This window comes from Garra rufa, chromosome 21 (assembly GCF_049309525.1).
Source record: "Garra rufa chromosome 21, GarRuf1.0, whole genome shotgun sequence".
Taxonomy (NCBI): domain Eukaryota; kingdom Metazoa; phylum Chordata; class Actinopteri; order Cypriniformes; family Cyprinidae; genus Garra; species Garra rufa.
In genome coordinates this window covers 39,198,194-39,219,466 of record NC_133381.1, presented here as the reverse complement: position 1 = coordinate 39,219,466, position 21,273 = coordinate 39,198,194, and the positions used below count along the sequence as shown (strand labels likewise).

Genomic DNA, 21,273 nt, shown 5'->3' with positions numbered 1-21,273 from the left:
AATAGATCGTTATTTCTTAGTCAGTGGTTTAATAATGGTTTGATTTTGGTGAGTCAGTTATTTAACAACCCGAGGTTTATTAATGACTTATATAGAATTTATTTCAGAATATAAAATACCGGTTAGTCCAAAGGATTAGGCCATTGTTACGGGAGCAATAACTTCAGGAATTATTATGATCTTCAAAAATAGCAATTTCTCCCCAATAAAAAATGCTTCTTTTTCTGATCCATTAGAGACAACTATAGGTAAAATATGTTTTTCTGTTCAAAAAGATAGAAATGACAAAATTAGGTCTCTTTTCATTGAAAAAGTTTCTTCTTTGTCGCCTGTCATTTCTTACTGGAACAGTTTATTTAGAAATTTGAATTGGAAAAAAATATGGTCTTTACAACAGAGGTATTTCCTTACTAATAAAGTAAAAGAAGTATCTTTCAAATTAAATAATAAGTTAAACTTTATATGAAGAAGTATAAGGCTAATATTGATACAAAATGTTCATTTTGTCAATTTCTTACCTTTTTCATTTATTTTGGATGTATCGGTATAGCCTACTGTACAATTCTGGGGAAATATTGGTATATTTATTAAGAATAATATCCAGCAAGATGTACCTATTACTTTCAACGAAAAATTATAGTAGGACATTATGATTCTGACTCAACTAAAAGAAATGCTTGTTTTGTTATAAACTTAAGTTATTTTCTTTGTAAATTTTATATTCATAAATGTAAATTTACCAACAACGAACCACATTTTCTTGTTTTTTTAAAGAATTTAAAAATTATCTAAACACTATTTTGTTATCACAAAATAAGAAAGCTATAAGAACTATTTCATGTATAATGCAATTGATGCTTAGGTGTCTTACCCTCAAGTTTTTGTCCTTTTTTCTCCAAGCTTTCTCTTGTATTCTTAACACCTTCATTTCAGTTGACATAATGTATATCCATGTTACTTTGCATGTTATATGCAAACAATCTGTCAACTCTTTCTTGTATTCTTTCTTGCATTAATAAAAAAAATAAAAAAAAATAAAAAAAGTTAAAAATAAATAAAAAATAAACGTCTTTTCTAGAAACAAAAAAGTTAAAAAGAAATTGAAGATAAGTTCCTTGTTGGTCCTGAACAGTTAAACTGCGCACTGTTCTTCAGAAAAATCTATTAGGTCCCACAAATTCTTTTTTTGTGTATTTAAACCCTTTCCAACAATGACTGTATGATTTTGGGATCCATCTTTTCAAACTGAGAGACTAATGTGCAACTATTACAGAAGGTTCAAATGGCTGTGGATCATTCAGGTAACAGCAGTATTAAGAATCAAGCATATGTAAACATTTGAACAGGGTCATTTTTCATCTTGTGGACTATATGTAAACATCTTTTATGTAAAATGTCATATTCAGGTCAGTACTAAATAAAAAAAATAACATGCATTTTATGATCCCTCTTATCTATATTAATCTAGTAAATGGAAAAAAATACATTTTGACTCATCTGAAAGCAAACAGTTTTACTTAGAAACAGTAATAAAAATCTATCTCTTCCATTACAGATTGTACTCATTAATGAGACTCTTATCAATGCATTTCAGTTCAAAACAATAGTTACACACAGAAAATGCTTGGTCTGATATGTACATTCCAGAAAATGCTAAAATTATACACCATTAAAAATAATAAACAACACTATTAAAATACATAGCAAATGTAATTCCTAAATAAATGTTTTCATTTGGTTTATTGGAGTCTACAAATATAGTCTATAATACCTGAAGTGATCTGTTTTGATTCCTCCATGCTCCCATCTTTGCTTATGGCCACTGAGTATTGAACACTGAGTGTTTCCTTGTCTGTGGTTAATTCAATCTTTTGATTTTTCTATTTTTTTCATATTTAAGTTACTAACAAGTGGGATATTAAAAGTCACCACACCAAACAGGACTACTTATCTAGTCGCTTTCACAGCCTCATTGTGTTTATAATTGTGCTCTCACAAACTATTCTAACTTAAGCTTTCGGGAAAATGTTTTGTTTTTTTTAAATCAAGGCTGAACAAGTTGAAGTTAAATCAGGGTGAGGCCGTCATTATTACTGCAGTATGTCCGGCAGTAAAAACCCTTCCCTAGTTCATTCCCAAGAAAAATCAGTATACATAACAGTTGCAGAAAGTGGCAATCATTAATTTTCTTTGACAGTAAACTTATTGGTTCAGTGCTCTCAACCCTTCCCTCCACCCTGCAGGGCTCCATTAATGGCAGCTGTTTTTTTCAGGTCAAGGTGCATGGCTTGGTTTTCTGCATTTGTTTCCATTTTAACTCCTGTGGTGATTCCCAAAGCTCCAAGTACGGCTTTTCCCGTTTTCATCCCGCGAGACATTGGAATACGACTGAACCCTGACCGTGCTGATGGGGTATCAATGATGGGCTGCTGTTGAGTAACAGAGATGAAAAGAAAAAGGTTTATTAACATATTGTTTAACCCTCTGGTTGTGTTCAGATTCCTGTCACACCTCTAATGTTCCCGGTCAAAAATGGAACAACTGCTCATAAATCTCTCATTATGCTATATTATCACCAAATATTGGATGCATTCTTTTTGTCAATTTGTTTTCTTTCATTTAGGACTGGTTTTGTGTTTCTATTTGCATCTGATTAATCGGGCCTTGTTTATCTAAAAGCCTCATATTTTGAGTGATTTTTTTTTTTAATTAATAATTTTCACAAAGATAACAAATTCTATACATTTGCACTGTTTATCACACTGGTGTGCTTTAATGTTTAATTAGAAAGTTTGCCTTTAAATTATTTTATTTTGTACAAAATTACAAATAGTCACACTTGGTGTGTTCCCTGTCAAAAATAACCGGACTACAAACAATTGCTTATAAATCTCTTATTATGCACTATTTTCACCAAATATTGGATTCATTCTTTTTTTAACTTGTTTTCTTTCATTTAGGACTGGTTTTGTGTTTCTGTTTGCATCTGATTAATCATAAGCCTCATTTATCCAAAAGCAGGAACCTCATATTTTGAGTGAAAAAAGCATTTTTTATGAATTTTCACAATATGAGATAAAAAAAATTATGAACATTTGCACACTAGTGTGCTTTAATGCACTTTTGTTCAAAATAAAGGATTTAAAAGCAAACTTCCTGATTAAACAATAAAGCAAGCTAGTGTGATAAACTTTTAACTTTTTCATAATTTTTTATCTCATATTGTGAAAATTATTTACTCAAAAAATTAGGTCCCTACTTTCAGATAAATGAGGCCTACGATTAATCAGATGCAAATAGAAATACAAAACCACTCCTAAATGAAAGAAAACAAGTTCAAAAAAGAATGAATCCAATATTTGGTGATAATATATAGCATAAGGAGAGATTTATAAGCAATGTTTTGGAGTCCAGTCATTTTTGACCAGAAACAGTGTGATTTTTTTTTTGCAATTTTGTACAAAAAATAAAAGCATTTAAAAGCAAACGTCCTGATTAAACATTAAAGCACACTAGTGTGATAAACTTTTACTTTTTTCATAATTTTTTATCTTATATTGTGAAAATTATTTATAAAAAAATCTTTTTTTCACTCAAAAAATGAGGTGCCTACTTTCAGATAAATAAGGCATACGATTAATCAGACGCAAATAGAAACACAAAACCAGTCCTAAATGAAAAAATACATGTTGACAAAAAGAATGATTCCGATGTTTTATTGATAATATAGCATAATGAGAGATTTATAAGCAATTTTTTTGAGTTGGGTCATTTTTGACAGGGAACACCACAAGTTTGATATTTTGCAATTTTGTACAAAATAAAAGCATTTAAAAGCAAACGTCCTGATTAAACATTAAAGCAAACTAGTGTGATAAACAGTGCAAATTTTTTCATATTTTTTTGTTTAATATTGTAAAAAATGTTGATAAAAAATGCTTTTTTCACTCAAAAAACAAGGTACCTACTCTCAGATAAATAAGACCTACAATTAATCAGATGCAAATAGTTATAAGCAATTGTTTGGAGTCCGGTCATTTTTGACCGGGAACACCACAAGTGTGACTAGGTGAAATAAAACCCACAAAAAATGACGAAAATTAAAAAAAAAAAAATAATAAAAACTGAGAAGTACTTAAGGTTTAAATGAGGCACTTACCACTGAGAGCGTAGGTCTGGCTGGTGCTTTAGTGACCTGCGTGATGGAGATGCTGCTCATCGCTTTGCAAGATGTTGTTTTGCTGGCAGTTACGCTGTGTGGTGAGCGTAGCACAGTTCCAGTAGAAACTTCATTGCACTCGGATTTGACCATGACGACTGAGCCATGGTCAGTGCTTTTCTTGAACTGTGATCCTAAGTGAATGTGAATCTTACTATCTTCCGTGGTAATGACATTAGCATTTGACTTCTTGATAGGTGTGGGGACCATTTGCTTTTCAGGAGTCTCCTTAAATACAGCTCTACCTGTTATCATGTCCACAGACTCTAGGGAGCTGCTGTTGGACGCAGTGGATACAGCTGATTTGTCCATAGAGGGAGTCCTCATGATTTCTGTACTCTTTACTCTGGAGATGGACGCAAAGGTCAATGGTGATCTTAATCTTTCTGAATTCTTAAGCTCTTTGGTTCGTTCATTTGTAGGAATGCTGGATGTCTGGGGTTTCTGAATTTCTTGTGATAGTTTGGCAGAAGCTTGTTTGGTCAAGTCCTCAGACGGCCCAATGCAAGTCTGTAAGGTTGCCTCGTTGTTCTGAATATCTGGGATCACCTGAGCATCACACTTTTGAGACATGCTGACTTCCCCACTGGTTTCCAAAGATATTTCAGAAGCACTGTCTTTTTTTCTCATCCAAGGAATCCAGGACTTCTTCGCAGTATAATCACTGACTGTTGGAGGATAAAGTTCACGCACCGTCGGTCTCTGCGCTGGCTTCTTTAAGCTTCTCTGTTGGAGACTACTCATAATGCGATTCTCCTCTTGGACAGACTTTTTGATGAACGCAGCAGGTGTGTCGCTGTCAGCTGTCCTATTTTCAACTGAATCGGTTTGTACGCCAGTTGACGTCACTGGCACATCCATCATTCGGCTTCCTTTGGTGCTGGGCCGTAAAGTGCGGCTGTAGCGCTTGGTGACCTCAAGTTCTTTGGTAAGATTTAAAACTTCAGTGCTGATGCTCTTTTTCTTGTCCTCTTCTTCCAGAAACCTCTGTTGCAATACAGAATATTCCACTTGTAGCTGAGAAAGCTCGTCTTCTTTGTTCATGAGCTCATGAATCTTCTCTTTAAGGGCTTGCACGTCTGCTTGAAGGTCTCTGGTTTTGGCCTCCTCCATCATGAACCGATATCTCAGTTCAGCCTCCTGACAGCTGACCTCAACTTGCTCTATTACCTTACTCAACGCAGTTTGATGTATTTCTTGTACCTGCTGTTTCAAGTCATACTCTGGTTTAATCAGGTCTCGCTCAGTAGCTTCGAGCTGTTGAAGACGGTTCTTCAATCTTTCAATCTCCAAAGTCAACTCTTTAACTTTATTCTCATCTTTTCCATGTGCATTTGAGACACTCTGCAGGTCCATCACCTTTTGAAAAGATTGCTTTTCTTCTTTGTGCTTTATTATACCATGCTTGGAGCTCAGTTCTTCTGCTTTGGTAAGCTTTCCCTTGATTTCATCTCTCTCCTTTACAAGAGCAGCTATCTTCAACTCCATCTCTGACTTTAGTTTCAGTCGCTTCTTGCTCTCCTCTATTAGCCTCTCAGTAACCTCCATGACTTTCTCCTGCTCTGCCTTGTAGAGTTTATTCAGTTCATCTCTCTTCTTTTCCTCAGACCTAATTCTGTCTGCCATGTTCTTGTGCTCATTAACCATTATTACAGTAACCGATTTGAGTTTCAAAAGATCCTCTTTTAAATCTAATTCATCCTTTTCTAGTTTCAGCTCAGAAGATTCAAGCGCCTTCATGCGGATTTTAACACTCACAAGTTCGTCTGTTAGCTCTTTAGTCAAGCTTTTCTCTTTTTCCAAAGCTGCCTGCAACTGGGCACATTCAGTCCTGCCCATATTAAAGCTCATCTCTATTGTTTCTAACTGTGTCATTCTCTGTTGCAGTTTTTCCACCTCTAGCCTCAGGTCCTTATTGCGAGTCTCCTCAGTCAGAAGCATCTTCTTCAGCTCATTGCATTTGTTCTCGGTTTTGGTGATCTCTTCATCTTTACCCTCCATTTCCAAAATTCTTTTGCGCAAAGTCTCAAGTTCAGCCATCAAATTTGAGTTGCCACATTCGCCCTTTCTGATCTTGTCCCTTAATGCCTGGAGCTCCTCTGCTGATTTCTGAAGAGCTTCGTTGGTCTCTTCAAGCTCCTTGAGTTTGTGTAACAATTCCATCTGTTTTTGGGACAGCTGCTGATGTTGAGATTCTTGGCTGGACAGTTTTGCAGATATCTCCTCTTGCTCTTTTGCAAATTTACAAGTTCTTAGCTCCAGCTCAACCTCAAGTTCCAGGTTCTTCTGGTTGTCTTCCTTTGCTTTTCTCTCTGCCTCATGTAGTTTCTTCTCCTTTTCCTCAAGTTTTTGAAGAAGATCTTGTATTTTGTGGCTCTGTTTGTCAATTTTCTCCAAGTGAAGTTCTCGCTCATCAACCATCATGAGTGCAAAAGACTTCAGCTTAACCAGCTCTCCAGATGTTCTTTGCATATGTTTGGAAAATTCTTTTTCCTTCCTTATTTGGTATGCTTTTTCTTGTTTCAGCAACTGCTTTAACCTAGTGAAAAATAAACAGTAAGTATGACTGACTTAAAGTATTTTCACATGTTGCTGCCTTATGTTAAACTGTTTTAAATATTTGCTTCCACACATAAATCTACTATCCATGCACTTTAATGACAAAGCAAAAATAGAATTGTCACAACTTAAATTTACTTAAAACCTGAAATAAGTAGATTGCATAAGTATTAACTTAGTACTTAGCTGAAGCACCTTTACAGCCTCAAGTCTTTTTGGGTATGATGCAACAAGATTTGCCCATCAGCATTTGGCAATTATCTGTCATTCTTCGCCTCACCTCTTCAACTCTCAAACTGTGTCAGCTTGGATGGGGTCTGGCAGACATTTTTAGGTTTCTCCAGAAATGTTTGATTGGGTTCAAGCCCAGGCTATGGCTAGGCCACTCAAGGACATTCACAGAGTTGTCTATAAGCCACTCTTACTGTGTGCTTAGGGTCATTGCCCTGTTGGAAAGTGAACCTTCTGCCCAGTCCGAGGTTCTGAATGCTCTGGACTGGGTTTTCGTTTAAGGGGTCATCGGATGCCCAGTTTCCACAAGTTCATATGATTCTTTAGAGTCTTAATGAAAAGTCGATAATATACTTTGGTTAAAAATTCTCAAAAGTAGTGTAAAAAAACAACCTTTTACCTCAACTATCAACTAATTTTATTGCATGGTCCCTTTAAATGCAAATGCTCGCCTCGCCCCTTTCTGCTGTGGTATTATGAGCCGTAATGTTTACTTGAGCCACATTTAGCCGCATTTAGCCATGTTTAGCAGCGAAACTTGTCAACAAGCACATTATTAAAGGTCCCATATTGTACACATTTCTGGCGGTTTATTTTAGTTGTTGATGTCCTTAAGAATATATATTTGCGGTATAAGTGCCAAAATCCATCTCAATATATTTTTACAGCTCCTTTTTTAGGAGCTCTGTCAAAAACAGGTCGATTTTGGCCCATCTAATTAATATTCATGAGCCTCTCTTCTGATTGGCCTGTTGTTTTCTGAGTGACGCACAGCCAGGCCAACCACAGGTAACTACGTCATGTATGCTGTAAGCGAGCTCAGAGCAATAGAGAGAGCCTAGCTTGCTGATACTCAACAGGATATTTCAGAATGATCATTAATGTTTTTTTCTTTTTCAAACACCGAATGCAGTAAGCTAACTTACACAACTGTTGCTTCAGTAAAGCCCCTTTCACAATGCGCGCTGATTCTGGAAAATTACGGGAACGAGCGCTGCGTGAACAAAAGCCAGAACTATAAAGGCAGTGTTGTAGTGATGATGCACGTTACCGTGCGACTCTTCACGACGAAAAAATACGTGCAAAGTGGCATGAAGCGGCGATCAGGCAGAGCCAGCTCCGCACTATCAGCGCTGAAGCACAGTTTGTTCAGGTTAGTTTCAGTTTAGTGAAACGTACGCATTGCATTACATCTCACATCCAAATGTCACAAGTCTTTATGGGTTGTGTGTAAAGCACGCACAGATTCCGGAAAACAACTGTGAATGAACCAAATTAAACAACTCCGGAACAAATCATGGGACACATTATCCGTGTATTTACCGGAATCGCTGTGTGAAAGAGGCTGAAGTTGACGTGCCAGTGGTCTCTTATATTAACGTTGTTTGGAAGCCTGTGCAATGATGTAGTTTCCTGACATCCATGGACTGAACAGCGTTTTCTCGACTTGTTTTCGTGTTGTTGTTGCTCAACAGTGGAATGGATGCGTTGTTGTCTGGGTTTGACAAAAGGAGGGTGGGACGTGATTGGTGTTGGGGGTGGTGACTGAAGGCGGTGACTGAGTAGATCGGACGTCACATCTTTGCGGAAGTCACAGCGGCTCGTGAAAATGAACAGCTACTTTAAGCAGGATGTGTGCAGTTTACTGTGGATTGACTGCTTTGAAACTCATACGGTAGTTACATAGCCCCTAGACCTCAGTTATCATGAAAAAAAGCCAGAAAATTTCGATTTTGACAATATGGGACCTTTAAGAATGGCCGTTTGCAAAGATGCATAAACACCCTTATACTCACTTCTGCTGTGGGTAAAGCTGCATTTTGCACAAACCACAATTTGCACGAACATAGGTGCATATATAGATCAGGATTGGCGCTTTCCTTTTAAAAACGAAAGTAAGGTTATCCTCTGCTTCTTCAGCAGCTCAGATGTCGGGAGTAAATGACCACTGCTATGTTCATTATTACATCCAACAACAGAACACCTCAATCACTAAGTCTGAGACATTCTAGTCTTCCCCTGCACCTGAGTCACACAATGGCGATCGGAGTCGGACTGTTTCAGCTCGGTGAGGGCGGATCTAAGGTAAAGATGCTCATGTCAATCTACTATCGTAGGAGCGTCCTCTGTCGGTGTGTCAAATGACCTGATTTTAAAAAAGGGGATATTAAATATTAAAAAAAAACACTGGGTGGATTTTTATCATTGTAGGGTGGTTGTGTACACAAACTGCCAACACACGTTAATGTTCAAACAACATGTAAAAGTGAGTTTTGCATCCGATGATCCCTTTAAACTGTTTCTAAAAAATATTTTTTTTCCCTACATGAATCTACACTCCATGCCCATAATGGCAAAGCAAAAACGGAATTGTCACAACTTCATAAACTTATATAAAAAAACTGCAATAAGTAAATTGCATTGCATTAACTCAATACTTAGCTAAAAAAACCTTTACATGCCTCAAGTCTTTTTGGGCATGATGCAACAAGATTTGCATATCAACATTTGGAAATTATCTGCCATTTTTCGGCTTACCTCTTTAACTCTCAAGCTGTGTCAGCTTGGATGGGGTCTGGCAGACATTTTCAGGTTTCTTTAGAAATGTTTGATTGGGTTCAAGCCTAGGCTCTGGCTGGGCCACTCATTCACAGAGTTGTCTGTAAGCCACTGTTGCTGTGTGTTTAGGGTCATTGCCCTGTTGGAAGGTAAACCTTCTGCCCAACAGTCTGAGGTTCTGAATGCTCTGGACTGGGTTTTCATTAAGGCTATTTCAACATTTTGGTGCATTGAGCTTTTCTTCTACTTTTACGAGTTCCTCTGTTCTTGCCACTGAAAAAAAGCTTTCTTCCCTGCTATTTTCTCCTCTCTCACCTCTCTCGTTCCTGCTCCAGAAGGTTGGTGAAGTCATCGCTCTTGTTCATGTAGTCCACGTGTTTGCGTTTCTCAGTATCCAGCTCATAGACAGTGCGCCGATGGCTCTTCTCAGCCAGCAAGAGCTGTTCCAGCATACGGTGGTATGAGTCCTTGTGCTTATCCCTCAATCTGTCCAACTGAGACACAGACAGTAAAAAATACAATCATAAAATTAACCAACAGAGCGAAAGATTTGCACTTTTTACGACTAATTGTTAGCTTTAAAGGTCCCATATCGTACACATTTCTGGAGGTTTATTTTATTTGTTGATGTCCTTAAGAATATATATTTGCGGTATAAGTGCCAAAATCCATCTCAATATATTTTTACAGCTCCTTTTTTAGGAGCTCTGTCAAAAACAGGTCGATTTTGGCCCATCTAATTAATATTCATGAGCCTCTCTTCTGATTGGCCTGTTGTTTTCTGAGTGACGCACAACCAGGCCAATCACAGGTAACTACGGTCATGTATGCTGTAAGCGTAAGCGAGATCAGAGCAATAGAGAGAGCTGATACTCAACAGGATATTTTAGAATGATCATTAATGTTTTTTCTTTTTCAAACACCGAATGCAGTAGGCTACATAACTGTTGCTTTAGTAAAGCCCCTTTCACAATGCGCGCTGATTCTGGAAAATTACGGGAACTGTGTGAACCAAAGCCAAAACCTAAAGGCAGTGTTGTAGTAATGATGCACGTTAGTGCTGGGCGATATGACGATATATATCGTGGGGACGATAGAAAAGTGTCTATCGTCCTATTTCTCTTCTATCGTTTCTATCGTCTCTAACCTAATTTTATCAATTACTAAAGAAAATATTGCATTAAATAGGCTATGACAAATGTATTATAGTGTCTTGTTGCTGTGCAATGCATACTCTACCCTATAAGTGATAATCAAGAATAAAAACGAACTTTTTCACAAAGAAACTCCGTCTTGTGCGACATGCTTTAACTCGTGAGTGACTAAAGATGGAGACGCAAGAGGTTGAAGATGAATGCCCGGATCGAGTCGCAACAAACTGAAACTGCTACGCAGGCAGCAGACAAGAAGTACTTTTACCGACACGTGGGGGTACGTCAGTGATTTTGTTGCATTTTGGCTTCAAGAGCTCCGACACGGAGCAGAAGACAGTCATGTGCAAACTCTGCCAAAAGAGTGTTTCCGCGCCCGACGCTGACGCCTGTTTCACGCCTGTCAATTCGTCTGCAGTGCGTATGCGTTGCGTATTTTTTCCCGCACCCATGTTAACGGATCAGATCGTTCACACTGCACGCGGTTGCTGTCCGGTAGTGCGTTCCAGAAGCGGTGCGTTTGTAGCAGTGGAGCGATCCTTCCGGGACAGAGTCTGTTTTTGCTGCGCTGCATGCGCTGAATTAAAGTGACAGCGCATTGTTCGCTGTAAAAATGAACATGGATTGACACGGAAATGTACCATAAATGCATATAAATGCAGTCTACTGTGTTTCACAGTCAACACGTGGCTTTTTGGCTAGGTTTAAAATAGTGCAGTTTTAAATAAACAAGGCAACATAATAGATGCACTTGTCCAGGTAGAAAAGTTCTTTAAAATATGGTTTTTAATAAAGATTTAATACGAAAGAAAGGCACAGAGAGCCGACTGCTTGTCTGTGGTAAGTTTTAATTTAAAATATTTGTGATAGCCCAATTTCAATATGAAAAGGAAGCTATAGCCTACCTATGCTGTGTTTAAATGTGTTGCAACTTGCTTGAGCAACTTAATATACAAATCTAGAAGTCAAGTGCATTGAATAATAGCCTACGTTGTTTATAATACGTTGAGTTTAAACGTGAATATGTCTAGTATTATTGTATTAGTGTACTGTGATAAAAGAGTATCCCAATGCTGAAAAAGCACGTTTGGATTTGAAATTAAAATAACGGATAAATGGTGTGTTTGTGGTAAACACCCACGGATCAGGAACGGACTGCAAACGCGTTCTGTGTGGAAGCAAAACGAGTCCGTGCTGCCTCTGCACCGCATACGTAACGCACACGGACTGTATACACACTGCAGACGGAGTATGTGTGAAACAGGCGTGATACTTTATTTTGGTTTGCAAACTTTGCACTACAAGGTTGAAAAATGTTTTGTTTATTTTTTATAATTGAGTGCTTTTCTGCTCAGAAACTTGAAATGGCTGTGCACTTTAATAAAAAAATAGTTTATTTTGATAATACTATTTAACTATGATGTGGATAAAAAATGTGAAGGCTACTGTAGCTCTACCTCCACCACATCTGTTGTCATTTGATACATTTATATTGCTGCACTAAAATGTATTTTTCTCATTTGTGACAGTTCAGTTAAATGTCACTTCAAATAACGAATAAAAATAAAGTTGCAAAAAAATTATGCAATGATATTTTTGTCAAACTTTTCAGAGAATAACTGAAAACGTACTTTATTTTGGTATATCGTGATATATATCGTTATCGTGATATAAAATAATCCATATCGTGATACATGATTTTTCCATATCGCCCAGCACTAATGCACGTTATCAAGCGACTCTTCACAACGAAAAATAACGTTACGTGCAAAGTGGAATGAAGCAGCGATCATCAGGCAGAGCCAGCTCCTCACTATCAGCGCTGAAGCACAGTTTGTTCAGGTTAGTTTCAGTTTAGTGAAACGTACGCGTCGCATTACATCTCACATCCAAACGTCACATGTCTTTATGGTTTGTGTGTAAAGCACGCACAGATTCCGGAAAACAACTGTGAATGAACCAAATTAAACAATTCCGGAACAAATCGTGGGACACATTATCCGTGTATTTACCGGAATCGCTGTGTGAAAGAGGCTGAAGTTGACGTGCCGCTGGTCTCTTATATTCACGTTGTTCTGAAGCCTGTGTAATGATCGTAGCTTGACATCTATCGACTGAACAGGGTTTTCTCCACTTGTTTTCCTGTTGTTGTTGCTCAATGGAATGGATGCGTTGTTGTCTGGGGGTTTGACAAAAGGAGGGTAGGACGTTGGTTTGTGACTGAAGGCGGTGACTTGAGTCGATCGGACGTCACATCGTTACGGAAGTCACAGCTGCTCATGAAAATGAACAGCTACTTTAAGCAGGTTGTGTGCAGTTTACTGTGGATTGACTGTTTTGAAACTCATATGGTAGTTAGATAGCCCCTAGACCTTAGTTATCATGAAAAAAGCCAGGAAATTTTGATTTTGACGATATGGGACCTTTAAAGAAATAGTTCATCCAAAAATGAATATTCTGTCATCACTCACCCTTGTTCCAAAACATGACAGAATTATCTTTATTGGGTGAACTAGTCACTGTTATTCTTTTCTTTGTGTGTGTACCTCTGCCATTGGCTTATCATACACATTTTCATGTTGTGGGTGGTTGTTGCTGAGCGTTCGGTCTCTCTGCAGGGCTTGCAAGGGTCGTGTCGGCCCCGATAAGCCATAACGGGACTCCAGCTCCTCTGGTCGACTCAGCAATGCAGACCTCAATAGATGGATCACATCTTCTCGTGCCTGGGTGACAAGTAATAATCATAAACTCTGATATAAGTGAAAGCAGCACTCAATGAACATAAACAACCAAATATTTTTGCTATAATTACTCCAGATGGCACCAGACACACCTAAACATATATGCGGCCCTGTATATTTATGTAGCAATAGCCAAAAATACATTGTATGGGTCAAAATTATCGATTTTCTTTTATGCCAAAAATCATTAGGATATTAAGTAAAGATCATGTTCCATGAAGATATTTTGTGAATTTCCTACCATAAATATAATAAAACTTAATTTTTGATTAGTAATGTGCATTGCTAAGCGATTTTCTCAATATTTAGTTTTTTTTTTTTTTTTTTTGCATCCTTATATTCCAGATTTTCAAATAGTTGTATCTCGGCCAAATATTGTCCTATCCTAACAAACCATACATCAATGAAAAGCTTTTAAATGTATAAATCTCAATTTCACTATGACTGGTTTTGTGGTCCAGGGTCACATATATAAAGATGAATACAGACAGGTTGTTATGAAAGACGATAATCTTTCATTTTCACATGTCATGAATGAAATTTTACCTGAATCTCTCCTTCCATGTTCCCAAGCAGTTTCAGTAGGTTGTCTTTGGACAGTTCTCTGAACCCAAACATTTGGTCGTCATTCTGAGCAGATTTTTCATCATTATTAGGCCTTTTCTCTTCATCATCCACGTCTTTAACCTTGATGGATTTTTCTGTCTCCAGTATTTTTCCCTCCTCTTCTTCTTTGACGTCATGTGAATTTTGCGTGACAACCAGAACATCATTAACCATGCTGTCCACTGTATTATCTTTAGACCTCATTTTCCTCCTAAGGAAAGAAACCAAGTTTAATGCTTGAAGTTGCTGATATATATATGGCCATAAACAACATATTGACAATCGAGTTTAATGGTGCTGCTTTGGTGCTATTTTTTCATTAATCTGTTTATAACCAGCTAGCAAGATGAGGCTAGGAATAACTTGTGTTTATACAATGCTGCTGTATTAAATATCTTTCCGAGCTCCAAAGTCACAACAACATGAGTGGACTAGTAAAATGCTTTCTCAAACCTGTGTTTATGGTTGTCATTTCTAGTGTGAAAATGCATTCAAAGAATGGTTTCTATTCACGCTGTTTTTCAAGCTGTTACACTGGGGTGTATTCATGGAGCAAATTTCTGTCTAAATGATTTGTAAAACTTTGCTTACATAAGTTGTTGCATTCCAGTGGAACAGATTATGTAATAATAGATTTCTGAACAGTTCGTTCAGAAATTCATTCAGCTCGTCTTTCATGAATAAGGCCCAGTAAAAATCTAACTAAAAAAAAAAAGCAATCTATCATCAGTATTTTAGTGAAGATCTTTCAGTTTTTAAGTGAAAGAGGAAATGCATTGCATTTTTTGAATTTCATAATGCTTCCTGAGGTGCACTTACCTCATGAGCATGGTTTTTGGTTTTTACATCAAAACCTGTCGTAATTCACCCTGATTTTGACCCCTTGATTTAAACACTCTGTTTAAAGGGTCATGTCTCCTTTAAGACTTTAATATAAATTCCCACTGCTATGATTGGCTAACAGCAGTGTATATAAAGTAATGTGTCTTTCACTCATAAATATTTTAATTACAAGATATATTACTGATCTGTAATATGCAGTTGAGGTCAAAAGTTTACATACACCTTGCAGAATCTGAAAAATGTTAATTATTTTATTAAAATAACAGGGATCATACAAAATGCATGTTATTTTTTATTTAGTACTGACCTGAATAAGGTATTTCACATAAAAGACGGTTACAAGAGAAAATAATAATTTAATTTAAAATGACCCCGTTCAAAAGTTTACATACACTTAATTCTTAATACTGTGTTGTTACCTGAATGATCCACAGCTGGGGTTTTTTGTTTAGTGATAGTTGTTTATGAGTCCCTTGTTTGTCCTGAACAGTTAAACTGCCTGCTGTTCTTCAGAAAAATCCTTCAGGTCCCACAAAATCTTTGGCTTTTCAGCATTTTTGTGTATTTGAACACTTTCCAACAATGACTGTATGATTTTGAGATCCATCTTTTCACACTGAGGACAACTGAGGGACTCATATGCAACTATTACAGAAGGTTCAAACGCTCACTGATGCTCCGGAAGGAAACATGATGCATTAAGAGCCGGGGGGCTGAAAACTTTTGGAATTTTAATTTTATTAATTTTAATATCATTAATTTTTTATTAATTTTAATATCAAAGGTAAATTTAACTGATTTTGTCTTCTAGGAAACATGTTAGTATCTTCTGAAGGGCAGTTCTAAATAAAAAAAAATGATATATATATAAGAAAAAATTACACATCTTTATTCTGTTCAAAAGTTTTCACAACCAGGCTCTTAATGCATTGTGTTTCCTTCTGAAGCATCAGTGAGCATTTGAACCTTTTGTAATGGTTGCATATGAGTCCCTCAGTTGTCCTCAGTGTGAAAAGACGGATCTCAAAATCATACAGTATTGTTGGAAAGGGCTCAAATACACACACACAAAAAAATTAAATAAGAATCTGTGGGACCTGAAGGATTTATCTGAAGAACAGCGGGCAGTTTAACTGTTCAGGACAAACAAGGGACTCAAGAACAACAATCACTAAACAAAAAACACAGCTGTGGATCATTCAGGTAACAACACAGTATTAAGAATCAAGTGTATGTAAACTTTTGAGCAGGTGCATTTTTATAAATTGAACTATTATTTTCTCTTGTGGACTATATGTAAACATATTATGTAAAATATCTTATTCAGGTCAGTACTAAATAAAAAATAACATGCATTTTGTATGATCCCTCTTATTTTGGTAAAATAATTAACATTTTGCAGTTTCTGCAAGGTGTATGTAAACTTTTGGCCTTAACTGTATACTAGGGAGGAAAGCGGATTACTATTTTAACTATTTTAAAACTACATACTAAGAACAAATGTGCTCTGTGGAACATCCCTGATTCTTTGCTGAGCTTGTGACATTATTGTCTCCTATTTTGGTCTGCTCTTGAAGATAACCAAGAGATACAGCTGGTAGCAGCAGCTGTCCAAAGTCCACATTCCTGTTCTGCCAATGAAGAAATGAAAGGTTTTAGAAGACCTATCACATGATGTGTCCAATGTGTCTAAATAAGGGCTAGGAGAGTCATGGCATTTGCAATTGTGGCTTTGGCAAGACATAGAGTCTGCACACATGCACGGTAAACTAAAGTTTCAGATTTGCGTGCCTGAGTTGCTTTAAAAGGTGTCCATGTAAGGACTGTAAACATAATGTACAACCAGTCTAGAATATAAAACAGAAAATAAAAAAAATGCAGTCATAAATTAGAAATCTGACTTCAGGTAACACAATACACATGACCTGGTTGATGGACATTTGTTTATAGAGGAGGGAAGGAGGTCAAAGTCTATCAACTGTAACAGTAGTTACCTTTCACTCTGATAACAGTAAAACCAAAACAATCTCGTCTACGTTTTATTATTTTTTCTTTTATATAATTTGCAGTCAGTTTCTATTACTGTATGAGTAAATATTTCCCAGTTCATCTTACTGTATACAGTCATCAGCTTCTATTTATATCGGCCATCCATCATTTATGTTCAGTTGGAGCAGTTGTCTTATTGGATTTCAGCTTGTAGTATGTGTGCTTCTCGCAAATAGTGGGACTACAGGCAAAGTGTTTAAAAGGGCACCGCTAATTAGGGGATGAAAATGTCATTCAGCTGAACAGATCTCATCCAAAAAAAAATTATAATAAAATTTTCAAAACATGTTTTGTCTAATGTTCATTCAACAACTACATTCAAAATGTGTTTGGTTGAATGTTAAGGTCAATGCAAATATCACATAATACAAATGTGATGTTGTATTTCAATAAAAAATTTCTATATAATCATCTTGGTAGCTAAAAGTCATGGTCATGGGTTTTATTCACAGGGAATGCATACCCTTCATACGGCTTTGAATGCCTTAATGCCATTTATGTCAAATAATCGCTTGAAATGGAATGGTGATGAATATGTTTGTTTTACATACTTCAGTTTTCAGTGTCACATGATTCTTTAAAAATTCTAATTCAACTAAAAATTCATTTAAATATGCTAATTGATTACTGTTATTATCAATGTTGGAAACAATTGTGCTGCTTAAAATTTTTGATTTTGGAACCTTGATTCTTGATTCTTTTTTAAGATTCTTGATGAATAAAAGGTTAAAAAAAGGACAGCATTTATTCGAAATATAATTCTTTTCTAACAATGTAAGTCTTTACTATCACTTCTTTATGAATTTAACACATCCTTGGCGAATACCAAGTATTAATTTCTTTCAAAAAATAAAGAATAAAAAATTTATGGCCCCGAAAATAAATAAACACTGATATTTTCAACTTTTTATTTGTTAAAGAATCCTGGAAAAAATCACAGATTCCAACAAAATATTAAGCAGCACAACTGTTTTGAACATTGATAATAAATCAGCATATTAGAATGATTTCTGAAGGATCATGTGACAGAAGACTGGAGAATTCATGCTGAAAATTCAGCTTTGCATCTCAGGAATACATTTTATTCAATAAGGTATATTCACATAGAAAACAGTTATTTTAAATTGAAATAATATTTCACATAATATTACATTTTTTTCTGTAGTTTTGATCAAATAAATGCAGCCTTGATGAGCATAGGAAACATATTTAAAAAACAAAAATTTTCTGATCCTAAACTTTTGAACGGCAGTGTATATATTTATTAATTAATTTATTATATGTATATAATATATACATTTATGTATATAAAATATACATATTAAAATGCGGTTTTCGTTAGTCTAAAAGCTGTGTGATTTTGAAAGAAGTTTCTAATGCTTACCAAGGCTGCATTTTATACATGTGCATATTAATACAATTTGAAAGAACTGTCCCATTATAAATGTTGAAACCCATCATACTTTTTTCAGGATTTTTTAATTAATATAAAGTTCAAACGTACATCATTTATTGGACATAGAAATCTTTTGCAACATTATAAAGTTCTTTACTGTCACTTTTAATGTAATGTAAATAATTAATGAATTAATTTTATTATTTTTTTAAATGTTAATTACCCCAAAGGTTATGTTTTTTGTTTCAACTAAAATATTAAACAGAAAAAAAATAATTTAGCAAATTAGCATATTTGAATGATTTCTGAAGGATCATAATACTTCTGATACTGAAGACTGGAGAAATGATGCAGAAAATTCAGCTTTGATCACAGGAATAAATAATATATTACAATTTAGAATTTTTCTTGCAGTTCTAAAAAAAAAATCTGAATTACATAAAAAATAAATAAAGTAATTATTCCATACTTTTGATAGGAAGTGTAATAAGTGTAACTCCAGTACTCTATGCGCTAAAAATGAAAGCTATGTCATCTAGAAAATTCTTAGAAAAAAAAAAAAAAGCAATTCCAGTAATATCAATTAATTTGATGTAACTGATACCCATGAATGCCTTTCTAACAGAATAAATTCCACTGTAACTCAACTGGCTTGAACTCCTGAAGAAGCAGAATGGATATGATCAGTAAACCAAAACCAGGGCCTCTCTGGTTACTTGACATCATTGGATCGCTCTTTAAAAAGCCATTCCAAGGGGGTGGATATTGAAGTTCATGTTCAAGCTGTAGTATTAATAGGAGCCGTAAATGACACCTGGATGAGGCGGTGATCAAATACAGCATACATACTGAGTCAATGGGCCAGTCATCTATGAACATATCCAGAGAGAAACGTGCGAAAATCTCTGCAACCCAGACACCACCAAAACCTCACAATGAACCTTTTTTTTCCTTAATATCAAGGCCAAAATGTCCTTTATTTTCCAATCACACCTATTATTACAGGAATAAACGACTATCCAACGACCAAAAGCAAAAGTCCACTGCTGTTGAGAGTTTCCCTCCAGACAAAACAGAATAATCTCATTCATTTTCTGCCATTGCCATTGTCAAGAAAGTTGATTATTACAGTAATACCTGCAATCTAGGACAGTACTAATCCAATAGTTTAACCAACTATTTAGCTGTAGGACATATGATACCGGTCAAACGTTTGAAAAAAATATGTTTTATTGTTTTTGAAAGAAGTCTTTTATGCTTACCAAGAATGCATTTATTTATCAACAATGCAGAACAGTATTACTGTGAAATATTAAAATCTAAAAAGAAAGAAATTAATAGTTTTATACATGAAGGATGCATTTAATTGTTCAAAAATGACAGTAAAGACATTTATAATGTTATAAACTTTTTCGGATGCTGATCTTTTCAACTTTTTGAACAGTAAGATTTTTGATGTTTTTAAAGAAGTCTCTTGACAAAGAAGTCATTTTTTTTTATCCAAAATACAGCAAAAGCCATAATATTGTGAAATATTTTTACTATTTAAAATAACTGTTTTCTATTTGAATATATTTTGAAATGTAATTTATTCCTGTGATCAAAGCTGAATTTTCAGCATCATTACTCCAGTCTTCAGTGTCACATGATCCTTCAGAAATCATTCTAATATTCTGATTTGCTGTTCGAGAAACATTTATTATTATTATTATTATTATTATTATTTAAAATAATTGAGTACATTTTTTTAGGATTCTTTGATGAAAATAAAGATCCAAAGGTCAGCATTTATCCTAAATAAAAAGCTTTGTAACATACCATTTAAAAGCTTGGAATCAGTATCTTTTTTTGTATATTTATTATATATATTTTAGAAATTATAGAAATTAATACTTTTATATAGCAAGGACGCTTTAAATTGATCAAAAGTGATGACATTTATTTATAATGTTACAAAAAAGTGAAGACATTTATAATGTTACAAAAGATTTATATTTAAGATAAATGCTGTTCTTCTGAAATTTCTAATCATCAAAAAAAACTGAAAATATTCTACTCAGCTGTTCAGATAATAATAATAATAATAAATGTTTTTGAGCAGCATATCAGAATATTAGAATGATTTCTGAAGGATCATGTGACACTGAAGACTGCAGTAATGATGCTGAAAATTCAGCTTTGAAATCACAGGAATAAATAAAAATTTTAAAATATATTCAAATAGAAAAGAGTTATTTTAAATAGTAAAAATACTTCACATTTTTACTGTACTTTAGATCAAATAAATGCAGGCTTAGTGAGCAGAAGAGACTTCTTTAAAAAACATTAAAAATCTTACTGTTCAAAAACTTTTGACTGGTAGTGTATACAACTTACTATTCTGCAAAATTATTTATGCATGCATTATTTCATTTCTTCTGCGATGGTAATGCTATACACCACAGCTTTACTTTACTTGTCTACATACTCAAGATAAACATGCATATATAAGTACTGCAATTGCCTGAAATGTGTGTGAACGTCTAGGAGAAAGGACAGGATGCACAATATTTTATATATGCCACTCATGTGGCAGTCTTTAGTAAATTGTTAATAAAGTGGTGACAACAATTAGTGGAGTACCTTAGAACAAAAACACACTGCTCTCTAAATGAAACTTGAATGAAACACTTACCTACAGTGGTCCCCAGCGTCAAGCCAGCGTACTCCTATATGCTCCTGATTAGACAGACTCCAGAATGATTCTTTCAATAGTGATACCCATTATCCAAAGATTGTAAGATCTATACTGAGAAGCAGGTGCTTTGAACCATAAGTCAACAAGTGAAAGAAAGCATGACTAAATGCAAGTCATTAAGCGGGCTGTAAAATCAATGAGTCACAAACAGGGACGGTGAAGTTGTTATTCTATTCCAGGGA

The 21,273-nt window shown here is 35.3% G+C and overlaps 1 protein-coding gene across 1 annotated transcript; it reads right to left on the bottom strand.

Annotated features, from left to right (window-relative positions):
* Positions 1–1,498: 1,498 nt before the first annotated feature.
* Positions 1,499–21,251, bottom strand: filip1a (filamin A interacting protein 1a). The gene is made up of 6 exons (XM_073827225.1): positions 21,029–21,251; positions 14,007–14,277; positions 13,266–13,442; positions 9,884–10,062; positions 4,160–6,758; positions 1,499–2,429 (listed from the first exon to the last, which is right to left on the bottom strand). The coding sequence occupies exons 2-6, from the start codon at positions 14,268–14,270 to the stop codon at positions 2,220–2,222; spliced, it is 3,429 nt and encodes a 1,142-aa protein (XP_073683326.1). The 5' UTR covers positions 14,271–14,277; positions 21,029–21,251; the 3' UTR covers positions 1,499–2,219.
* Between the last annotated feature and the right edge of the window lie 22 nt (positions 21,252–21,273).